Below are 24,817 nucleotides of genomic sequence, written 5' to 3'. Positions count from 1 at the left end.
GAATCATGTTCTGCAAAAATGCAATTGTCACCTGTTATCAGAAAATTTGATTTTGGTTCCATGTTGCCCTCTTCCTCTCCAGGAACATGGGTATGATGAAGGTAGGTAAAATAATCCCTTACTAGACCAAAATCATCAAGATTATATTCTAAAAACTGAAATTGGCAGCTTCTTCATTTGAGCTAGCATTCCTGGAAGAGGGCAGCATCTGGCAATAATTCCTATTTTTTGCATATCAGCATTTTTCCTTTTTTTCCTACATCATTAGTAACAAACACATCCTTGTGCATTGGCCGCATTCTTTGCACATTACTTCTCTGCAGTAAAATTCTATGTCTGTTACTTGTAATTCTCAGAAGAGAGTGCTGAAGATTTTAAAACTTTACTGTTAAAAATAAGTGCTATAACAGTACCCAGCCTGTTGAGGAGACTTCCTGGAAGAAAAACCGCTGTGCTCAAAAATGCATTACTATTGCACAGAAGCACTGCCCTTTTACTTCAGTGATGATAGAACAGCCTGTAGAATAGAGGTCTGTAGGCCTTCTTAATGTGTTGTCTGACCTAATTTTTGTAAAGTGCAACTACTGTATTAGGAATTGTTATCCAAATGAAAGTCATGGCAGAAGGGTTTTAGTTTTAAAATGATTTATATCAAATCATCGTGTATGTAATTGGAAGTAGTTTTTGCGAGTGCTATTTTGTGTCTATTTTGAAAGGGAACATTATGGAATACAGAAAGCCAAGTTAAGTTTTGGTATCTAGAAAAAGCATTAGCCAGAGAGAGATGTGTATTTGCATTTTCTCTGTCATCATTCTTCTCTGAAAAATAAATTTGCTATCACCCTTGAACTTTCAATCTGTTGGCAACAAACTTAGAGAGCCACAGTAGCTGACTTAAAAAAAAAAACAAAACCTGAAAAACTCACTCCTATCAACCTTAATTCCCTTGGCTTGCATGTGGGAAAATTTGAATTTAGCAAATGGAACAAGTATGTCCTGAATCTGCTCTGTTTGCTAGCAATTGATCAGTTGTGTCAAAACAGTTCTGCACACTTGGAATTAAATTTGGTTGTTTCGTTTTTTTTTTTTTTTTTTTTTTTTGAAGGAAGCACTTGCAAATATTACCATGCTGCAAAAAATGTCTGAAACAGTTGGTGCTGGTAAAACACTGGCCAGGAGGGCATGGAATTAAAATATTTCCCCTCAGTTGTCTGCTTTGGGCTTACCAGCTGCTAATGCCATACAGAAAACTGCGTACATCTATACTGTGCTGATCCAAACTAAAAATGCTTTCCTGTATAAACAGGTTTCTTTTAATGGAATCTTTCACCAATTTTGGCTTTGAAAACTGTGCTTAAATTGCAGTCAACTTGCCTTGCTCCCAAACCTCCAGTGCATCAAAATCTCCTGCCTTTTGCAATTTGGAACTCGACATCAATCGCACTGACATGAATGGAAATATTCCAGGCTTACGGTGGCCTGGTGTAGACTAGTTAGTGACTTCATATTGGAAAGCATTCAAATTTTAAGTCTAAATGAACTAGGCTCAGAGTGTAAATTAAACTGCACATCCTTTAAAAGCGTGCTAAAATATTTTATGCAAATTTCACAAACACTACAGATTTCATATTGTAATTTTCAGTCATTTTAGGAAACAGTAGCAAAGAGAAGGGATAACGTGGAAATGAACTCCAGAAAGTTTACTGAAAATTTTAAATCAGTATAAGCAAAGATTTATTTTAGTGATTCTTGCATTTCTAAAATGCAATGTGAAAGACAAATTCTGTGTCAGCTTCTCGACCAAAGACTACCAGTGCTTCTACTTCATTTCCCACTCCGGTTCTGGCTGTGTGGATCACACTGAGTCAACACATGCAGGTGAAGTGAGAACGTAGTGATATTTACTGGTTGCCTTTGCATTCTCATTCTTTAGAAGAAGTGATGTCAACATCAGGCTCAGCCCATCCTGCCGTCTGTCACAGCAACATCTTGTCCATGCATGTGAAAGTTAATAAAGGCAATATAAAGACATTTAGGAGGCAGTTAGATTTTCTACGCTCATCATGACTTCTCAGTTGCACACTTAACAGTCTTAAAAATCTGGCAAAGAGACAGAAGTAGAGTGCAGTATGTTGATAATGTCAAATCTGGGTCTGTCTCTTTTGTGGTGCAGGTAGGCATAAAGAAAAGCAAAAGACCTTAGGCAGAGAGAAAATGTCATCCATCTCCAAAGTGAAATCCTGAGTATCTGAATTGCTAGTTTTTTTTAATTGTCAGTGAATGCACTGTTCCTAAGAATTGGTGTGCAATTCTGATGCATCATTTTGTTTGTTATTTTACTGTTACATCAATTTGCTTTTGTTTTGTTAGTTAGATGAAACTGTGTTTAAAAGTAAAGCAGTTATTTACAAGATTTTAATACAAATGTTCCAAAATACACTTATAAATAACAGCGTGGATTTCCTTAAAAGAGTTGCTTAGGTAAAGCAATCTAAATAAACCCGGACAATCCATTGAAGCAAGTGATAGGCGCCTGAAGACAAGTAATACGCAAGAAGCAGAGAGAAGTGAATGCAGTATGGCTGGCTGTATGTGCCCTCCCATTCTGCATCCTCTGCTGGGAATGAAGATCTTGTTGGAAAAATTAAGCGTTTTCTGCTCATGCGATGCACCTGGAGATTGGCACGTCAGAAGACATGACAGAGAGAGAACAGATTGCTTCCCTTCACTGAAGTAGATGACTTAACCTATTTACTATGTATGACACACAGCCATTATGGTTTAAGAAAAATGTTCACAGACTGTGTGAGTTTGCTGATACCACTTGCCTCTAAGTTTGCACCTCATCAATTCATTATTTAAGGAAGTAAGGAAAGAAACTGTGTCTTAATCTGCGTAGGTGGATGATAATGCAAGAGCCAGTGAAGCAGGAGGACAGCCTGCAGCAGAGCCAACAGAGAACTTTGCTGTTGGCTGGGGCACCAGGGGGGAGATGCTGGTCTGGTCTGGTCTGTTTGCACTTGTGCGGAGTAAAGAGCCACAGAAAAGGGCATGCTGCCTCATGGGATGGGTGAGTGATAAAACTGGGAAATGGGGAAGTCAGAAGGATGGGCCTGACCTCCCCCTCCTTCTGCCCTTCTTCCCTGTAATCTTGCTCTCAGCCTGGATCAAGTTAGGAGTTTCTGAAAGCTGTTTTCAGAGGGGTGAAGATGAGAAATTCCGTATCTGTAATTGTCATCACAGACTCTGGAGGAAGTCACTGAACCGTGAAAACCTTAGCTACTTGGGTCTTAAAGCCGAGACTGCAGTTTTGGCCCTCCTTAGCTGCTTCCATCAAAGGTTTTCACATGGTTTTAGCAACATCATTGAAGCTAGCATCACAATATTCTGTGAGAGGAGAACTGGATTATTATTTTGGTTTGATAAGAATTAAGAGCTGTGATGGTCAAATTTATTTGAGCCTAGCTGTGTGACCTAAGATGCTTTGCTGAATTTTGTCCTTCTAACAGAGGTTAGTGCTCTGTACTAGAGGAAGCAAATGAGAGTGTAGTTCTCTCTTTTTAAGATCCAGCCACAACCTGGGCTGTTTGCTTCAGCTGTCATTAAAGTGGCTTTCTGCTAAGACCAAGGCAAATGTTTTCTGGAGCGAGCAATCTCTGAGAGAGGGTAGAGAGAGGAATATCTCAAGAAGACACAGTGCAGTTTTAATACAGTCAGAGTTCTCTGTAGTTTGCTCTACATGTCCAAAGGCATGTATTTTGGCATGTAGGAAGTTTGAGACAGATCAGTAGAGATTCCACATTTCCCAAATCTATATTTTGCTTCCTTAGCTGCCAGTTTCCTTGAGGATGGAAAGTGCAATGTGCAGACATAGTTTATTTTCTAGAAAAAAAACAAAAGATATGAAGCACTATCTGCAGGTAGTAGAGGCCGTCAAACACAATTTAAACAAGCAACTGAAAACATGGCCATAATTGGGAAGAATTTTGAAGTTGGAATAATTGAGTCAGGGGAAGTGGAATTTTGTAAGCACATTCCTGAGGGAGTGAGTGGGAAAAATCATTCTTTCTGATGAGAGAGTGAAAGACAGTGTATGCATTTTTGGCTTTTATTAAAATGTATAGTGTGCTTCATTTGTTTCCACTTGTCCAGCAAGCTAATCTGAGTATTTCTTTCCCATCTGTAGGCTAATCAAGATTTCCATAATAGTCAAATTTTTGATGTTGTTAGGATATTTTTGATGTTGTTAGGATATTGTTTTGTTTTTCCTTTCTCAATAACACACCTTGCAATTTGTAGACTCAAGGAGAGAATGAGAGATTTCCTTTACTTTTTAGTCCCAAGGGAAGTTAGCAAGAAAGACAAGTATATTTTCTTTCAGCAAGAAAAGCAACGGAAAAACAGGTGGATTAGCAAAATGCACAGGTCTCTGTTTTGTTATCCCCAGGAACCTGTCTCTTAGCACCAGACTATGTGTATCTGTATGAGAAGTTGCATGAATGTCTGAACAGTGCGCTTGTTTTTCAATTTCCACTGTGTCCTTTTGTCGTAATTTAGCTGGAGTTATCTTCCTTTTTCTGAGATTTCAGACCTGTTTCTTCTCATACTGATACATGAGACCAAGAGAAAAACAAGTGTCAGGTGAAGGAAACGATTTTTTGTTTTTTCCTTAAAGTAAAATGCATAACAAACTCTAACGTTTAATGTTAAAGAACCTGGTTTTGAGACCGTCATCAGAATCTTGAGCTTGAATGCAGAAACGTGAACCTATCTGTCCAATTTTCCTTGTAAATCCTGTAGCTGTCAGAATAATGACATCTGTGGAGACACAGGGAATTCCTGAAACCTTGCAGAGATCAAAGTAGGTGACTGGGCAAAGCAGTGACATCTATGGAGAAACAAACAAAATATGTAAGTCAGGTAACTGCCTTCTGCTCTAAACTTCTTGTAGGTGAGTCTCTGAAAGCCATTTTATATTGAGCCTGGGGATTATAGGGACCCCACAAAACTTGGATTCTGATGTCCCTAAATGTAGTTGATGCAAAGCACGTGTATATGCTTGGCAGGAATAGTGATGATTTTCCGGAACAAATGAAGTAAAGGCTAGGTTTTGTCATAAGAAAGTACTCTAAATCATAGTGAAGATAAAGTCTTCAATTTGAGTTCAACTGCAAAACAGTTTGAGCAGCTATTTCAGTTTTATTAAGGGAATGCAGGTAATCTCAGTAGAAAAGCAGATAATTCCGTATCAAACCAATAATAATAGATTAGATTAGAGAATTGTGACTGGCCCATAATTTCAAGTATGAGTTTTTTCTTCATCTCTCAAGAATGAGAGTGGAGTCATGGGAAAAAGTGGAGGAAAAAATACTTTCATTTTTTCTGAACCTGAGAAGTTTGGAAGATTCTGAAAAGTGAGTTAATCCACACATGATTAGCTGTGAAGTACTTTGATAGGCTAAAAAAGGTCCTTCACTAGATACATTTTTATCTTTTCATGACACTACAAAATTGTGCATTTTTATGAAGCACTGAATATTAGCCTGGGATAATCTTAACCTGTGTATCGCTGTCACCTATAATGCCATGCAGTAAGATATGTGGACATACGCAGCCATATTTTTATTTCTCTGGAATTTGGAGTTTACATTAACCACAATGAAAGAAAAGATATTCTTTTTTCCTTTTCTGATTGTGAGTTAGGGAGTAACTGACTTAAGGTAGATGAAAAATGAATTGAGTTTGTGCAACTTCTTGATAGTAAGTGGAACTGTATTGGCCTTTAAATTGACCTAGAGCATTGGCAACAAACGGAAATACAGTTGTTTTTTTGTTTGTTTGTTTGATAGGCAAGGATGATTATTTTCTCATAGGATATAGAATCATAGAATCACAAGGTTGAAAATGGCCTGCAAGATCATCTAGTTCAACCATCCTCCCATTATCATTGCTACCACAAGCCTCTAAACCATATCTCATAGCTCCTCATCCAGACGCCTCTTGAACACTGCCAGGGACGGCGACTCCACCACCTACCTGGGCAGCCATTCCAGCGCCTGACCACTCTGAGAGAGAAAAAGTTTATCCTTATGTCTAATCTAAACCTCCTCTGATACAACTTGCGGACACTTCCTCGTGTCCTGTTTGTTGACTGTGAGAAGAGGCCAAAGCCCTCCTCACCACAACCTCCCTTCAGAGAGCCATGAGGTCTCAGAGAGCCATGAGGTCTCCTCTGAGCCTCCTCTTCTCCAGACTGAACAATCCCAGCTCCCTCAGCCACTCCTCATAAGACTTGTGCTCCAGACCCCTCACCAGTTTCGTTGCCCTTCTCTGGACACGTTCCAGGGCCTGAATGTCATTTTTGTAGTGAGGGGCCCAAAACTGAACACAGCACTCAAGGTGCGGCCTCACCAGTGTTGACTACAGGGGGATGATTGCCTCTCTGCTCCTGCTGGCTGCACTATTTCTAATGCAGCCAGGATAGCATCAGCCCTTTTGGCCACCTGGGCACACTGTCAGCTCATGTTCAGCGGAGCATCAACCAACAACCCCAGGTCCCTTTGCTCTTCACAGTCATCCAGCCACTCATCCCCAATCCTATGACGCTGCATGGGGTTGTAAGGGCCAGAGTGCAGAACTCGACACTTGGCCTTGTTGAACCTCATCCCATTCACCTCAGCCCAGCGATCCGGCTTATCTAGATCCCTCTGAAGGACCTCCCTACCCTTTGACCATGTCAAAGGCTTTGCTGAAGTCTAGATAGACTACATGAACAGCCTTTCTGTCATCTTCCAGTCTAGTCACCCAGTTGGAGAAGGAGATGAAGTTGGTCAAGCATGACCTGCCTTTCACAAACCCATGTTGGGTGGGCCTGATCCCCTGGACGCCACGCACATGCCATGTGATCTCTCCCAAGATGATTTGCTCCAAGTATGTGATACAACGTCTAAGAGACAAGTGAGAATCTGTCAGTGGATCAGAGAAACGTAGTTCAAAGACCTCTCATTCATAAAATATTTAGTTATTGCTATGAAAATAAAGGGAGAAAGGGAGCTTATGTAGCATATAAAAAAGTTGAAATGTCAGAATAAAACTTTCTTTTATAGCACACAAGCAAATTCTAAGTAGTCAAATATTTCAAGTGAAAGCCCAACCATGCTTTTTCTGTCTCAGGGTGTGTACTATTTCAGAATGTATTTCAGTTCTATTGTTCTTAGGCTGGACGCGTACTTTCTAAGCTCATTGTGACCAGCTGCTGAAAACTAGTTTGCCACGAAGTTGTTGTTCTCTTGTGAGAAATATAGTTAACTGATCTTTGATAATCTCAGCGAGCATTTGCAAAGCTGGTGATGACTTGTTCAGCTTGAGTTGTATTATGGTGAAGAAGTGCAGTACAGTAAGTTTCAGGTTTGCTTAGCATAGATGGATAAAAATCTGTAACAAAAACGGTCAAGACACAACACTGGAACACTTGTTACTGGAAACCAGTTGGCATCAGGCACCCAACTGTTCTTGCTTTTTTTGCTTAGCCTTGTGTGTACGTAGCTTTCTGAGGGCTCTCTTATTTTCCATTTCTGTGGCATTGAAACTAACTGCAAGTTTTTTGTATGCCATTCTGGAGCCCAAGGCTGGGACTGGAAGACCCATGCACATTCAGCATTTCTTTGGTGCTGGGTTACCCTCATCAAGTGAAGTGAAAAGCCTTATACTAATGAAACTGATGTGCTGTTCTGTTGTCACACTTCAAGATCTTTATTTTTGAAGATAACTCTGTGTCACATTGCACGCTTGTACTACAGACAATAGTATGCGTTGTCAACAAATTGTTATGCATGTGTTTGTTTGTGCTTACTTTCCCTTTCCTTAACACGTTCTTGACTCCTAGAGAAGAAAGAAATATTTAGTGTCCTTATAAACAGCAGGTACAAAGGAGACCTTGTTTTCTTTCTTCTCCTTCCCTTTACAGATCCTGTATTCCTCTCTTAAAGCCAAGAAGAATAAACCCTGAATGGTGATGCTTCATGTTTAGCATGGCAGCATTTTGTTAATTTTGATGTTATTGCTGTGGCTATTAACTTCACAACTTTAAAAAGGCATTGATGACAAGTTATTTGCCGTTGATTAATTACTATGTAGCTAACAGTGCTTGAAAAGGAGTGATGGGTTGTGGTCTTGTTATTTTCTCTTTTAACAAATGTTTGGCTCCCACAAGAAGCCCTAAGGTTTAAGATCAGATAAGTAGGAATTGATTTTACCTTGAAGATTGTTGTTTTGGTTTGGAAACACTAAGACAATCAACTTTTTGTTAGCCTTTTGGAAAAAAAAAAAAAAAAAAAAAAAAAAAAAAAAAAAAAAAAAAAAAAAGGAGAGAACAGAAAGGTAACAAAATAATAATCCACATTTCCTTAACTATAATATAGTTCTGTTGTGGCAAGAATATTATACAATAAAACGGAACAGTTCACCAATCCTGTTTGCCAAAATAAGTATCTGTAGGTCAGCGTACCTATTTTTTCCTGCCTTAAAAGCTGCCATGCTGTTTCTCTGGACTTCCCATGCTCACAGAAATATAGCTAAGTTTGTATTTACCTTAACAAAATCAGTTGTCCTGGCTGGCATTGTGAGGTCCAGTTTGTAAGATACAGATTTTATGAAGTTATTTAGAAGCTCAGTGATGCAGATTGGGAATCAGTAAACTTTTCAGTTGTGTATTTAGTAACTTGCACTACTTTCTTGGAGATTTAGGGACATGGTTTTGAAAATCCCATTAGGCACCTATTTGTGTCTGTATGTATTCACAGTCTGGTTTCTAAGTTCCCATGGTGTTGAAAACAGTAGAAATGCGTTTAAGCATCAGTTCAGAAAATAGCAAGACTTTTAATCCATCCCTTCTCAGAAAGCTTTTCTCTCTACATTGAATTTATGGGAATTAAGGGAATTAATTTAAGGAAATTAAGTAACAAAATTAAGATGTGAAAAATCCATACAAAGGGTTTTTCGAGTGTCACAGCTCTATAGTTATTCAATGAAGCATATGTTATACTAAATGCTGAATATGCTTTCATTTCTCCTTAATAACTGCTGTTTCCCAATAACTATTACTTTTGCCTTTTATTTTTAATTTTTAAATGGATTTTGATTTTCATGACTTCAAAGAAACCCTAGAGAAGGTAAATGCCACACATTCCAAAAGATGACAAATTATTTCAGTTTTTCTTAATTGACTTTGATTTACCGTATTAGATTGATTTTGTCAAGTGTTGAAGTTAGTGATGGAAATTGATGAGCCATTACAATATATGCAGTCAGTAATTGACACAACACCATAACTGCTGCTTGACCTTTTTTGCATAATATACGTGGGTAGGTCAGTGAATTCAGAAGTAAGAATGGTACACAGCTGAGTGAGATAAGTGTGAGTACATGAATATCTTTGAGTTTGACTGTAGAATAAAATGAATCACACACAATTGTCCATCTGGTACTGACCATTTGAGTTCTTGTAGGTATGGAAATTGCAGCTAGGTCCGAAGGACCAAAATTAGTGCTCTGAACCAGTGCCCTTTGAAGTCAGTGAAAACTTCGTCTTTGGCTTTCTTGTTTGAATCAGGCCAATAACTGCCAAGTTACCACTGGCCTTGAAATTCTCTCTGAATATAGTGAAGAATTTTGTACATGTGGATGAGTATGCCTCTTGCCTCAGTACAAGTGGTCTGCGTCTTAAAGGAGGTATCACTTACCGTAAGGCGTGTGATGCTAATATCACTCTATCAAACCAGTGTTTTCATCCAAAGGGGAAGAAACTCCACAGAAGGCAAGCATACAACAGTGACAGCATTGATTCTATTTAGTGTTTAATATACTGAATGCATACTGCCAAAGTTTTGTATACGTCCAATTTCCACCTCATTTACGCTAGTGTCAGTCCCATTACGTGAGTCACTCTAGAAGTATTTTGTCTGGGATCAATCCTACCTACTAACATCTTAAATGAGGCGTAGTTTCATTAAAACATTCATGTGTCATAGAAATCACTTTATACATGCTTTGATTGCTTTTAGGTACAATTGTTGTACATGTAAGAGATGTTGTTTCAGGATTTTTTTTGGACTTGCAGTGTGTAGGCACCTGTTTCCATTCCCACGTAACCTGATACTCCCTTTTATTACCCTGCCTCATTTCTCTCTGAGGCCTCCATTTCTGTGAGGCTTTTGGATACTTCCACTGTACAATCAGTAGAGCAAGATGTTACAGGGGAGCAAAATATATGAGAAATTACTGATTGTTAGAAAGGATTAGAGAGTGCAGCAGTGATATTCAAGACAGTGCTACTTAGTCTGTTCCTTAAAGTATAGGAGGGAACTAAAGAAGAATTTGTCCAAAGAGCTTAATTATTCAGTTGCTTGAAAGCTTGGACCACAGATACACTGTTAACCTCAGCCCCATATTAACCATAGTTTGTTCTCTTCAGCGGTGTAGCAGGATGGTGGGAGGAAATTTTGTAGCACCCCAAAGCCTGACACCCTTGCAGCCATCACATGTGTAGCCAATAATCCCTAATTTCACTGCAGCTTCTGCTCTGCCTTGTATTTTCCCTAGCCTTTTCCTAAGGTGGGCAGAAATACAAGGACAGAAACTTGGATCTGTTTGGTACATAAGCAGATAACAGCTCAATGAATCGCTGGGCTCCAGGCTTTGTGCTATCTTATCTGATGCAGCTGTGTAAACTGAATCTTAGGGGCATTCTAGTACTTTCTTCTGTTGTAAGGGAAGGGCTGCCATGAGCTGGACATATTATTTGTTGAAGTTTGGCTCCTTCTCAGTCCCAGCATATGGAGCTCTGAACAGAGAAAGAAACAGGCCACCACAGCATTCTGCAATATGTGGGAAAAGAGTTCAGTCTGCCTTCAAGCTTCTGTTGCTACCCAGAAATCTGAAAATCCCTTAAGAAAGAAATCATGCTTTGAATACAAGCATTTAACTTCCCTTTTATGCCATATTATACAGTATTTAATATCTTCGTGTTAGTTAAAATTGTCACATAAGACTGACAGCACTAAAACACTGTTCTCCACTCCTTCCTTCTTGTTACAGAAGCACACCTACATCTACATCCATTTGCTCAGATAATGGCAGCAAAAGCATTTGATTTCCATGTTGAATCTCCTCTGTGAATAAACAAAGATGCTTCATTTCCCTATGTTGTCAATCAGGAAACTTTCATCTGGGACCCAGATTGATAGCATACTTCATTATCTTAACACATGATTCTATCAGGAGTTGCACATGCTGTCTCCAACACCAGCCATTACCTTAGGCAAAAGAGGACTTGCTTGTTGCGGTCAACTCTTAAAAAAAAAAAAAAAAAGGATTTTAATGCAATATTTGTCAAGTGAATTGGAAAGTAGGAAAGGAATTCCAGTAGTACTTTCAACAGTCTGAATTAAGTGAGGCAGTAGGATCTCATTTGGTAGCGAGCAGTGCATGACAGGACTTACAGATGACTACTAGTAAGCATTCTAAATAAGTAGATGTTTGTAAGTGCTGTGCTTTAAAAACTCCTGTTGCAAACTGATCTTAGAATCAAGGTGATACGCCTTTATATTCCACCATATATTCACCTGAAGACTGGAAAGACCATTGCGGATATCAGCTACTGTCCCTCTGCTGCACTGTATGAGGGACGTGGTACCACTATAGCTTGAAGGGATGAGAAACACAGAAGACTAAAGAACCAATATGGAAGCATCAGAAGGACTGAAGAATTAGAATTCATTTTCAGTGCTTAGGCTTAAAGCTGTGTGGATCCCAGAAGAAAGCGTGTCTCTTGCCTCCTGGCCCTCTGTTGCTAATGATTCAGTGCCACTGCTGTTGCCAGTATGTATCATTACAGCAAACTGTCTATGTTGTTGAAAAGTCAAATAGCATTTCAGTTCAATCCAGATAAAACTCTTCATGCAGACAGGGCTGCAGCTTTTCTTGGAAAATGAATTCAGTTGTAGCAGAAGCTTGGCATGGCATGAAACCATTTCTGGCATGCATCTGTCCCGAGATACCTGCAGAGACAACAGCAGAAGGCATCTTTATCTTGCTGACAAGAATGCAGCTGGTGTTAAAGATCTTGAACGTGAAGTATCTAGGTGGGCATTGCATTCAGTGTGAAACTTAATATTGCTTAAGTGGAATAAGTGGATTGTGCACTCTTTCTTTTCACTTTTGAATAGCAGTTCATCATTTCATAATGTATTCAACAGTATTAGTGTAATTAAGCCCTCAATATAAATGCTCAGGTACATCTCATTGCTCTAGATGAACAACCTGCCACGTTGGATTGCTGTGTGACATGTGGGAGATGAAAGAAGAGATAATCTTTTTCTTTTTATGTAAATGTACATGTTTTGTGATAATGTTATATGACAGTACATTAGGCAGAACAAATAGAACAGTGAAGTTGATATGACACAAGCAATCATCTAAGAATATTTCTTAATCGGTATTTATGATCTCTGCAATGGAAAAGGGGTTTCATCCATTAATTCAGGTGCTCGTTTTGGTATCTTGATGACGCTGAGGAAAAAAAAAAATCAATTAAAATTAATGGAATTGATTTTTCTGTTTAAGTAGCTACATATTAGTTAAGGGAACTAGAACTCAATCTCTTTTTTCCGTAATAGCTGCCTTAAGACACTTGAGCTTCAGACGTATCATAGAACAGGATAATAGGAATAGTCTAAATACTTAAAAATAGATTGTGGCTTGATTAGCATACTCTCAGTAATAATTTATCTTTAATTTATCTATAATTTAAAGTCTTAAAGCCTAATCTAAGGATTTGGAAGAAACTTACTAGCCTATGATATACTTAAGATCAGTAAAGCAATGAAATTATGGCAATCTCCAAGGTCACACTCAGAATTGCCATGTTTGTGTAGTTGTTCAGGCATTAATAGGAAATGATAGATTTCACAGCATTTGGATGTTATGTGAAGATATCTAAAATACTCTAAATGTGCCTGAATCTTGAATAAAACTGATTTTTTCAGTCCCACAGTGTTCTTTAATTATAAAGTAATTATCTCAATCACGTTACCTATAAAATGATATGGTAGTTGTTAGCCTCTATTTTATATCTTGTCATTTTGTCTTCAGTCATCCTCGCTGTCAATTCAAGGTCATTTTACAACATTTAGATTGATATTTTCCTAAGCTGTCACAGAATTGTAAGTTTAAACCTCAAAATTTTTAACTTTAAAATACATCACCCAGGTAGATGGCACTACTTTAGATCTAAATACGTAAACAGACCTATGATATCAGACATTCTTTTAGGCAGTATGCTTTGAAGAGTCACTGAAATTTACCGTACCTACAAATATGCCTAGTCCAGGATATTCATAGTATCTGAGCTGTATGCTCTCAAAGTGCAGCAGTGCACACACACAGTGTAAGATGAAGGCCACCTGCATGCTCTCAGTGCTCAGGAGTGATGTGCTGTAGCACAGGGACTAGCACCAACTGCTGTGTTCCAGTTCTGATGTGCTGGTTTTCCTCCAGCCGTGTACAGTGCTTGTGCAGTTCTTGCAACAGTCTGTGGACCATTTTATTGTTGTACCCGAGGGAAGAATTCTTCTGCACTGCAATTTATTGCTTTTAGACTCCCTTTATTTCATGTTCTTCTGTTTTCCTTCCTGCAAAAAGGACTGGAGCAGATCAGAGAATTTCATCTCATACTAATGAATGGTGTTTCCTTTCCTATTTGCTTGCCTTAACTTCAGAGAAACACACGGGGATGGGCTGCTTATGTGACCTTCTTTTCTTATTGTTCAGCTCCAGTACACCTCTAAACTCACAGCAGCGTATTTCTTTTCCTTGTAACACGTTGATTAGGGGTAAAATCTGAAGGAATCGGTTTTTGCTGAGAGCACAGAATTTGGTGGAAACGTCTGAATGTGTGATTGGTGTGCACAGAGCCTTTATTCAAATTGTTTTCATGTCATTTACATGTAGACTTGAAACCTAGAGCGTTGATTATACCATCTTACATTTTTTTCTTTTTCTAAATTAATAACATTCAGAAATAAAGTTGGAAGCAACGTGCTCTGTTTCCACAGCTGCAGCAGTCTCTTGCAAAGAAAACAATAGCTCCACATACACATATGCATTCCAGCTGCTTCTTACTCCCGCATTCTCCTTTCCCCTTTTTGTACTCCCATTTGAGCAGATAAATTGTCTCAGTGGCAGGGAAGTTTAGTAGTGGGTACGATGAGAGCTTAATAATGTTTTGTGAAAAATAGTATTTTCATACGTTATTTCCTAATTGCAAGGGCTGATTTAAAGTTGAAACTTCTGCATGAGTTTCATAACACCGTTTTTGTTTTTCACTGTGCAAAGTACCCCTTACAAACAGGGAGATTAACCTGAAGGAAATGCAGGTAAAGGTCTCTGTTTCTTTCATCTCCCAGCTTGGTTCTGTACTGAGCTATATTTGCTTTAGAACCAGCAACCCTAGAGAGAAGAGATTTCTTCCTGCTGTTCCCCATGCTCTGCTTCTCTCCTGAAGTGACTGTGATGTCAGCGGGAGGTGGGCAGGATAAAAGACAGGGCCACTGGTGCACATCCTCAAGATGAAAAATTGGCCAAATGAGCACCAAACAAAGCCACAGTGAGCACCATTTTCTGTGTTGATTCTCCTGCTTTTGAATGGCAGAGTTCTGGGGCTGCCGAGCCACCACAAGGTGATCGTTCAAGATTTCTCTAATTCTTGCTATTGATAAATGTTTATTTTTGTTAATGTAGCTCTGGGTGGCATTTGAAGGTGCTGGATGATAAAAAATACGTTCTCAGTATAAGCAGTATAGTTGTGTAAGGACATTTTTTAGATGACCAAATATCGGACCTTGCATGAGATTCAGTTGCCATGCAGTTAAACAGGCATACCTGAATGCCTATAGCTCCTTGGAAAAGGATAATTAACAAAAAACTGTGAAATTCTTAGTCTGTTAATAAATCATTGCATGGCTGAGGGTTGTGTTTACTGTCACTCTGCCTTCCCTCCCCTTCCTGGGCTTCTTGTCAGAGCAAAGCGGAAAGGTGAGGCAGTTACATCCCGCCATATCTCACCCCAGCCTGTGCTCAATATTCCGTCAATTTAACAGTTGGGAACCAGGGCCATGGGGATCATAGGGATCGTGTTTATTTTGTAAATGGTTGGTCTTTGTCACCCTCACATTTCTAGAAAATTAACCAGTATTGGCAGGCCATGGTGTGGTGCTCTGGATCAGCTCTTCTGATCACTCCTGCCACAGCTCATCTCTAGTGAAGAACTGTCTCCATGCTCTGGAGGAAACTCTTTGATCTTTCTGCCACAAAGTCATGCACCTGCCATCTTGGAGAAGCAACCCGCTAGCTATAGTAACATTTCCATGTGTCAATAAAACCATTTCTTACCTAGTTCAAGTCACTTGGAAAATACTGTAGATATACAGAACGTCATAGGCGCACCTGTAAACAGAGAGAAAAATAGGCAACATAAGCCAACACATCATTTCTTTTATTATATCCTTGATTTCTATTGCTTAGCATGAGGGTCGATCTTATGACTGATCATGTCTTCACATATAAATAATTTTCTTCACTCCATTTTGCTCAGAATTTTAACCATGTCAGAATGCTGCATGGCTGATTTGTGAGTTATTTCCGTACCTGTAGCATTACTCATATTCATGGGACAAACTTTGATTACTTACTTTGGTCGTGTTTCAAACCACTATCTGACTGAAATCACACTCATGTTTAAACTACGTGTTGAACTGAAATGTTAGCTATAACTTTACTTTGGAATCAAGTATCTGGAACTCACAGCAGAAAAAAATACTTTTTCCGCACTGCTGCAGAGGCTGCTGTTTTTGAAAGACAAACTAATTTCTGTTGTGCAGATCCAGGGCTCCTCAAGATTGTTTCTGAGAAGACTACACTGCTCAAAAATCAAGACTTCTATAGCAGTGTTTAGAAAATGTATAACATAGAATTGGATACAGACACGAGTACTGAAAAGGAAGGATATGATTAACAGAAGATTTTAGTTAACCTGGTCTAAAGCAGAAATTCGTGAAGAATGCTGAGTTGTCTACTGCCTGCTTTGTCTCTCACCAAAGAAATTTGAGTTTTCAAAACCTGAACGGATTCAATATAAAGCTCATAGCTTTTATGGCAAATACTATGGGTGCAAAATCACATTTTTGTGTTTCTTTCATGTTGGTCGCTGGCTGATCAGGAAGTTTGCACATTGTGCTGTGCTTTTCCCCTGCCTCTCTGGTGGGCTGAAGCAGAATGGCCTCTGCACAGCTGCCACTTTGCTAACAAGTACCTGACAGAGCTCAAACCAACTTTGAGCTAATTAAGAGTAAAAACAGCTGCCCAAAGTAACGGCTTTTTTTAAAAATCAGTGTTTGTAAAAGCCTAGTCCTCTATAAAGAGGTTTTTATTATGTTTATTTGCTCTCACTGGTCATTGAGTTCTGCTTCTAATCATTTTTTGGGTGTTGGTGTTTTTTTCTCCCCACAAGCTTGGACTCCAGAGGAAGGGGAGCCTCCACACAAAACAATGTCACTGATTCCTGCATTCTTCACCGAGGTGAAATAGCTGTGTTTCAAACTATCCTTATACAAACAGTAAGATGTCACAGCCTGTTCTTTACCAGTTGTTAAGCCTTTTACTTTAACACAGAAATGATCAGTAATGATTCCTTAATGCAGCATGCATACCTCAGTATTATCACTCTCTGATGCCTTTTCTATTGTAAAAAATCTCTTCTGAATCCTAGTCTGTAATTTATTTTAAAATTTGAGAAAACTCATTCAATGTGGTGACAGGTGACAGGATGAGGGGAGATGGCCTCAAATTGCACCAGGGTAAGTTTAGGTTGGATATCAGTAAAAAGGGTTGTTAAGCACTGGAATAGGCTCCGGTTGAGTCACCATTCCTGGATGTGTTTAAGAACTGTTTGGATGTGGTGCTCAGGGATGTGATTTAGCAGAAGGTTGTTAGAGTTAGGGTAGTATGATTAGTTTGTGCTTGGACTCGATGATCTTTAAGGTGTTTTCCAACCTGAGCAATTCCACGATTGATTGTTTCCTAAGATGTGCAAACATAATAAAGATAAGTTTTCTACATGCTAGCAAAAGTCCCTGAACTTAGGAACTTAAAACTGTGCTTCTTTGTTAATCTTAATTGAGCCTTGAAAGAATCCTGGTTTGAAGACAATTAATGCAGTATTTTAAAATTACAGTCAGTTACATTCACATTACAAAATAAAAACATCTGAGCTTCTTTCTTGATGGAGAGCCTACAATGAAGTTAAGGGGAAAGTGCTCAATAGAAAACTCCTTAAGATGTTTTTAAAGAGAGCTGGTTTGATGAACATATGTTTTGGACTCCATAAGCACTATGGGGTTGAGACATGCCAAGAGAACTTCTTTCTCTTACAGACCTTTAGTCTTGCTCTCTGCTTCAGTGAATAGCAGTGAAAACATACAAATATCAGTATCATTGATCTACTTCTGTAGTTTGGTTTGTTCTTCAGATGAGAAGTGGAAAAGTAGTTTATCATTACTAGGGACATCAGAAATGGGAAATTAGACCTCTAAATGTTCATGCATTCCTCAAGTTCAGATCAAATTGTCTGTAGTGTCTCCGTGGGGATTTATATCCACAAAGACTCCAGCACCTGAACATAAGTTCAGGTGCTTTAGCAACTTAATTGTCACTGCACCTTGAGAGAGATAGTAGGAGTAATATACAAGTCTTTGGCTTAGCTGTGTGTCCTTGTAGAGTGAAACAGGAAGGGAAATCATGGTGGAAAGCAGTATCAAACCCAGGATGAAGGATTTGCTTGTTTGTTGGTTTAATTTAAGAAACCTCCAAAATATTTCTCTTGGCATTCAAGAACCAAAGGTCGTACAAAGTCACCAAGATACTTTCTCTGGGAGGCCGTGGCTCTCAAGTTTCCACTACAAGCAAATGAATAGTGCTGTAACAGTCAGCTAGCACTATACAGCTGCCTTAGCTGGAACAGTTACTGCAGTGTTTTTACTGTAAACATCTGAACAACTTCCACACCAATAAAATCAAAGTGAGAGTAGAAAATCCACCATGCAGAAACATGCCCAGGTGGTAAGGAATAATAACAAAAACATTTCTGTAATTTATACTTTTCAGTAGGTATGTTATTAACTGAACATTTCAAATAATTTTTACTTAGGTTTATGTTGGTGTTGTTGTTAAACAAGAACAGAAGGCATTTTTCAAATTTCAAATATCTAGTAGGCACAGACATGGCTTAGAATCTTCAAGGGGCAGGGTGGAAGAAAAGACAGTGTGGACATGAAGAATTCACAAGTCCTGGAACCTACACTTTTTGCAGAGTACTGTCACTCTTTCACCTTAATGTAAATACTGTCCATGGAGGTCAAAGTCTGAAAAACAGGACAATTACTTTGTGCAACTCATCAGCGTTTATATTTATTATTATTATTATTAAATTATTTATTATTTGTATTGACCTGGTTACTAATGTTACTATAATGAGGAGCTCCAGGCTGTTCTTTATCATAAATTGCTTTCTGTATTTAGGATTAAATTCAACCAAAGCATTTTGAAGAATTAGCAAGTTGGTGGTGGGAAACTATGAAATCTACAAAATGTATTCCACAGAAATATCTTGGCAGACAGTGAGCTCATGCACTAGAGTCTGGAGGACTCCCCCAAAGTATCAGCATATGCCTCTTATTTCCTTCATTTTTTGCCATGCTCATTTTTTTCTTCCCTTGCGCAGTCTAAATACAGTTTCAAAATGATAATGATGCAATATTTTTCCTTTAGCTACTTATGCAGTTTATTTCTATATAATCATTGTCTTTTGCTCAGATTCCTTTGTTTTCTCATGAAACATCTGAAAGTCCTTTGAAAATATAATCCTTTCACTGGAAAAGTAATAGTGGCACATAATGGATCTATTAGAAAGGCATGTGGCACAGAAAAGTGAGCAAATCCTGACCGCTTTTGTGATAGTGAAGAGTGTCCTGATAGTTATAGGCTGCAATTGCATTGAGACACTTCTGCAGTTGAAATATTCTATCTTAAAAATGATTATTTATGTAAGTCAATTTACATATGCGTATCTATTTGTATGTGTGCATGTATGTATATCCAGAAGTGTATCTGCCATAAATACCAGACACGTACACATATGGGAAACATACCAGAAGTACGTGAAAGCAGAATTTGAGCAAGACTGTTCTGTGTGTATTATAACCAGCATGCTGAATAACTTACTGCAACAAGGGGCACTGCTGTACTTCAGATATTTTACTAAGAATAATGTGTAATAACTAAGAATAATGTCTAATAACTGAAGCTAATTCTTGATATTTTTTTAGTTCAATGTTTTTCAAATAGCCAGTGTAGGAATTTCATGCTTGGATGTATAATTGAAAAGCTGGGAAATCTGTGTGTTGGTTATGATTTTTTAATGTGAATTAACTTTGTATGAGTTTCATACTTGCTGTGTAAGCTTTGTCAGGAAGCAGCTTAGTTTGCAGTGTACTGTGCTGTTACCCATTCCCCTCACATTCTGTTTGTCTGTCAAAGAGTTAGCAAGGGTCTCTATTACTCCAGCATCACTGTAAAGAAAATTCCAACAGCAAATGCCAGCAAAATCAGTGTAAAGGGAGAAACTGCCCAACTGGGGCTGGGTGGTGATCTTTAGTCTGGCAGGGATGGAGAAGGCAAGATCTGTGCGCTAGAGTAGCAGCGTGGGATCTTCAGTCAGAGCCAATCAGGGGAATTTGCTGAAAGAGTTGAACAAGGCAGGGGGACAGAGAAGGGGAAGGAAATTAAATATCTTCTTAGCATAGTACCCTGTGGGCTCTCAAAGAAATAGTGAACTGAAATATGGGGCATTTCCATTATTCATTGTGGTTTCCTTGCTGTAGTTTACCTGTTCTGAAAGAAAAATGCAACTAATCATGGAAATGATGTGGATGTTTGTGCATGCATGACATTTCTTTCATGGAAGTAAAGTGTAAAGCCCAGAAACCCATTATTTTGGAAGTGCTCTGTTGCTATGCAGTCTGTCCTGTCTCAGCACCAGCCTGTGAGTTTTGGGACAGTTGGATGGCAGGGCTCCAGATGCACAAACTATTTCAGATAGAAACAATGCTCTGAGAAAGTTCCAGAGAGACAGAGGGAAGCAGTGCTGCTTAAAGCAGAGGAGCACAACACCCAAAGCTTCTGCAGTTATTTAGTTGGACTACAGCTTCTGGTTCTGTGAAAATAACGAAAGTCCAAGAATAAAATGGAAGTTAACACAATTATTACAGCTTGGCAGGCATTAAGAACATCCATGTTACCTACTAAGATGTTGTCCAGGCAGACATCATATAGAAGCAGACTAGGTTATTTATGGGCAGGCAGAGCTTAATGTTTTTAATTGTGTAGATAGCTCAGGAGGCCAATCAGATTGGCAGTATTAGCAGAATGCGTCAGAAAATCCCAACTTCTGTTACCACAAAATAGTAAAAGTATTTTTGAGGCGGATTCACAGTGGCGAGGCACCTAGCAGTTCTACTCATGTCTGAGAATTTTGTCTGTTCTTATAATCGGGGAGAAGCCTCTTTTAGTTCACAATGTGCTGATAAATTTTATTTGTAGTGTCTGAGTGTTAAAAACTGACTTGTGCTTAATTTTTGTTACTACTTCCCATGCTGAATTTGTTTTTTAATGTTATGGATACTGTACGTATTCTTTTCTCGCAGACTATGCTGCAGGATTTATTATCTCATCCTTTAAATATACTATTGTTGCAGTTGCCAAGTGCAGTATAGGTATATAAATGTTTACCACTATCAAATCATGAGGTATTGTAAAAATTGTATTCATCCAAATATTTTTTCATAATCATTGTGAAATGGTAACATGATAAAGCTTTCTGTGGAGAAAAAAAATATGTATCTCAAAATGTCAGTGCTCCTGTATATCTAGATATTTTGACTAACTCAGTTTCTGATAGGAAACATTTCAGAGAAATGTTAGGCGTAGACAGAAAATGAGTGCTGAACAAAAGATCCGTGATGAAATTATCACTTTCTTTTCAGTGATTTCTCATAAACATCTTTCACTGTAAATTTCCTTTTAGTTAGGGCAAACCTAACTCACCATCCGTACATGCTTACACCTCTTCCTTAGGAAATGAACGTCACAGCATGGGACTGTAGGTGTTCCGGACTCCAAAGGGTGCAGAGCCAGGCCCCATCGTGTATATGCTGATGACTGACTCAGTTGTTATAACATTAGCAATGTCTCTACTAAATCATAGCCCATACGCATGTTGCATGATGAATCACCAGAAGTCTGGTCATTGGGGCTTCAGGACTGTGCATGTTGTGAGAACTGGGCCTGAGTCATGGCTATGGTACTTAATTCATGCTCAAAAATGCAATGCAATCATTCTGCTTTTTAGGGTTTGTATTATACATGAGGGATACTGGAAAAGTCTGTGAGTTTGACTGCTAGCTTTAAAATAGTAATGCCTAACTAATGCTTTGCAGAGAGCTTGTTGCCTCTGAGATTCTCTGACACTGCTCACAGCTACAAGGAAATCAGAATGCTAAAAATGAGGCCAAAAGGGAGGGGAGTGTGTGATGTGCTGTATCATGTTACTTGTTTAGTATTGTTGCCCAGTGGCCAGCGAGGGAGAAGCCACTCTTTTGAATGCTCGTGAAGTAAAACAGATGCCATTCTCCTGCTTCAGCAGATTTAGTAGTATAACCTTGTTAGTTTTTGACATATGCACTCTGAAATATTTCAAATAAACATTGCTTCGTGCTTAAGAATTGTTTCTATCACTTATATGCATGTGTGTCCATGGGTAAGGGCTGGAGGCTTTCCTTTTCCCCCTGTTTGATGCAAATGTCTCTCTCCTGCCTGCCCCTAGGTACCAGATACACACCGGCCTTCAGCACTCCATTATACGGCCAACCCAGCCCAACTGCCTACCTCTGGATAACGTCACGCTACCTCAGAAGCTGAAGGAGGTTGGTTACTCAACACACATGGTTGGCAAATGGCACTTGGGGTTTTATCGCAGAGAATGCATGCCCACACAGAGAGGATTTGACACTTTCTTTGGCTCACTCTTAGGCAGCGGTGACTACTACACTCACTTCAAATGTGACAGCCCTGGAATATGTGGCTATGACCTGTATGAGAATGATAATGCAGCTTGGGATCACGACAATGGCATCTACTCCACACAGATGTACACGCAAAAAGTACAACAAATATTAGCTTCTCACAATCCCAGGAAACCTATATTCTTATATATTGCTTACCAAGCTGTTCATTCACCTCTTCAGGCACCAGGAAAGTATTTTGAACATTATCGATCCATAAATAACATAAACAGGCGAAGATATGCTGCGATGCTAGCTTGTTTGGATGAAGCCATAAACAACGTAACCCTTGCTCTAAAGAAGTACGGTTACTATGACAATAGCATTATCATATACTCTTCAGATAACGGTGGGCAGCCAATGGCTGGAGGAAGTAACTGGCCTCTCCGAGGGAGCAAAGGAACATACTGGGAAGGAGGTATCCGTGCTGTTGGGTTTGTCCACAGCCCCCTTCTGAAAAACAAAGGGTCTGTGTGTAAGGAGCTTGTGCACATCACGGACTGGTTCCCCACTTTGATCACACTGGCTGAAGGACAGATTGATGAAGATATCCAGTTAGATGGCTATGATATATGGGAAACCATTAGCGAAGGCAGACGTTCTCCACGGGTAGACATCTTACACAACATTGACCCAATTTACACCAAAGCCAAAAATGGTTCTTGGGCAGCTGGCTATGGGATCTGGAACACTGCAATTCAATCTGCCATCAGAGTGAATCATTGGAAACTACTGACAGGAAATCCAGGATATAGTGACTGGGTTCCTCCGCAGGCCTTCAGCAACATGGGCCCCAATCGCTGGCATAATGAACGTGTTTCTTGGTCAGCTGGCAAAACTGTGTGGCTTTTCAACATAACTGCTGATCCATACGAACGGGTGGACCTCTCTGCAAAGTATCCTGATGTAGTGAAACAGCTGTTGAGGAGGCTTTCACAGTTTAATAAGACTGCGGTTCCTGTTCGGTACCCACCTAAGGATCCACGGAGTAACCCAAAGCTGAATGGAGGAGTCTGGGGTCCATGGTTTAAAGAGGATGAAAAGAAGAAGAAGTCAGATAAAAGTAAAGGTGCTAATAAGCAAAAGAAGAACAAGAACAAGAAAAAAGCAAATCGGAAAAAAGGACAGTCATTACATTGCCGATCACGTCTTGCTGGTAGATAGACTTTCAGCATACTTGTTTTTGCCAAGCCTAAGACAGCTTGGCCCAAATTCCTTGAATTCTGACAATATACCAGAAATGCCTGCTCTGCACTATGGAGGAAAGCTGTCATCTTTTAATTTGTTCTCAAATTTCACTAGGATGAGATATTTTGACGCTGCATCAAACATACATAAACATCCATGTGACAGACTTTCTCCTCTACAGGAAGAATGGTGCTCTTCCATCACAGCTACATTCCAGATAGGAACACAACTACTCCTAACTTCAGAAGGCCCATTTTTGGTGAACAAATGATTGTTCCTTGCCTGAATTAGTTAGAATTTTTTGAGAGTCTGGAATGGCAGATGATTCATAGAGAGAAAGGAAAAGCAAAGCTTGAAAACTTCTGTAGGTCTGAGAGTATTAGCCACCAACCTGTGACATTTTTTGATAAAACACAGCAAAAATTGAAGCCAACAGTATCTTTTTTGGGGGTGCTGGGGAGAGAAATAAGATAGTAGGAAAGCTGCTTTGAATTAGACAGTGTCTTTCTTAGGTAAACCAGAAATACTTTTTAAATTCCCTTAATGTGCTTACCTTTCCTCATTTGTAGTAAAACCAGAAGGTTGTTATCAGCACACCTGAATAACTAGCACATGTCATATATAATTTATTATAGGCATAGGCAAAAGCACATCACCAAAGTGAATGTAATATTTAAACACTTTAAGATATCTATTCTACAGAACATGCAAGACGTAATTTATTTTACAGCACAATACTTTCTTCTTTTCCATTCAAACTTTAATTAGTGGGTGATGCAAGGGTTGTTTATTTGTTTTGCTTTTGATTTTTAACTTTATTTTCACTCAGTCATTCAGAGTTTTGTTCAACAGATCCAAATCCTCAGAGTACTGTAAAACAAGGAAATGCTGTAGACACTGCTAGGATGAGAGAGGAGAATGATTCAGGTACATCATTTCAATATGTATTTGCCTCCAATTATTTTGAATGTAACAAAGTGATTATTTAATTAAGTAGTCACATGAATATTGTTCAGTTTCTGTACAGAAGCTAGGCCATCTTTGTGTTTGGGGGGAAAAATCTACTTTAAACTTTTTATTTATGTGGCTATTAAAATAGTTTATTTTTATGGCACTCGGGAAAGTAGTCTGTCTCTTTTTTTGCATCAAAAATAACAATTCTATCCTTGCTTATTTTAAACAAACTCAGTAAACTTATTATTATTGTTTCAAGGATGATTTTGACACTTAACTTCTGAGGCAGAATTTCTTCTTCTAATACATGTATGATTTGAGAGCTCCTTCACCTTTGCCTCCTTCCAGTATGTCTGTGAAGATGATTAATGGGATGTACAGATTGTATATTTCTGGTGATCTGTGATAATTGATACAATACACATACACATTCAACTTTCAAGATG

At 38.9% G+C, this 24,817-nt stretch overlaps 1 protein-coding gene across 5 annotated transcripts in view; it reads left to right on the top strand.

Moving 5' to 3' along the window:
• Positions 1–24,817, top strand: part of ARSJ (arylsulfatase family member J) — an 84,248-nt gene that overhangs the window by 13,629 nt on the left and 45,802 nt on the right. For 4 of the 5 annotated variants that reach the window (XR_006167736.1, XR_006167735.1, XR_006167734.1 and 1 more), the window contains exon 2: positions 21,992–24,344. Coding sequence is in view for 1 of the 5 variants with exons in the window: in XM_042812297.1 (XP_042668231.1) it covers positions 21,992–23,393 (1,402 nt within the window). In the remaining 4 variants the exon portion in view is untranslated. Of the gene's footprint in view, positions 1–21,991; positions 24,514–24,817 lie in introns of those variants that run through there. The other variant, XM_042812297.1, reaches the window with a different exon arrangement.

The sequence above is a fragment of the Centrocercus urophasianus genome, unplaced genomic scaffold, assembly GCF_019232065.1.
Source record: "Centrocercus urophasianus isolate 14NV4802_14NV808 unplaced genomic scaffold, USGS_Curo_1.0 seq_13, whole genome shotgun sequence".
NCBI classification, from domain to species: Eukaryota; Metazoa; Chordata; class Aves; order Galliformes; family Phasianidae; genus Centrocercus; species Centrocercus urophasianus.
This window is presented reverse-complemented; position numbering and strand designations above follow the sequence as displayed.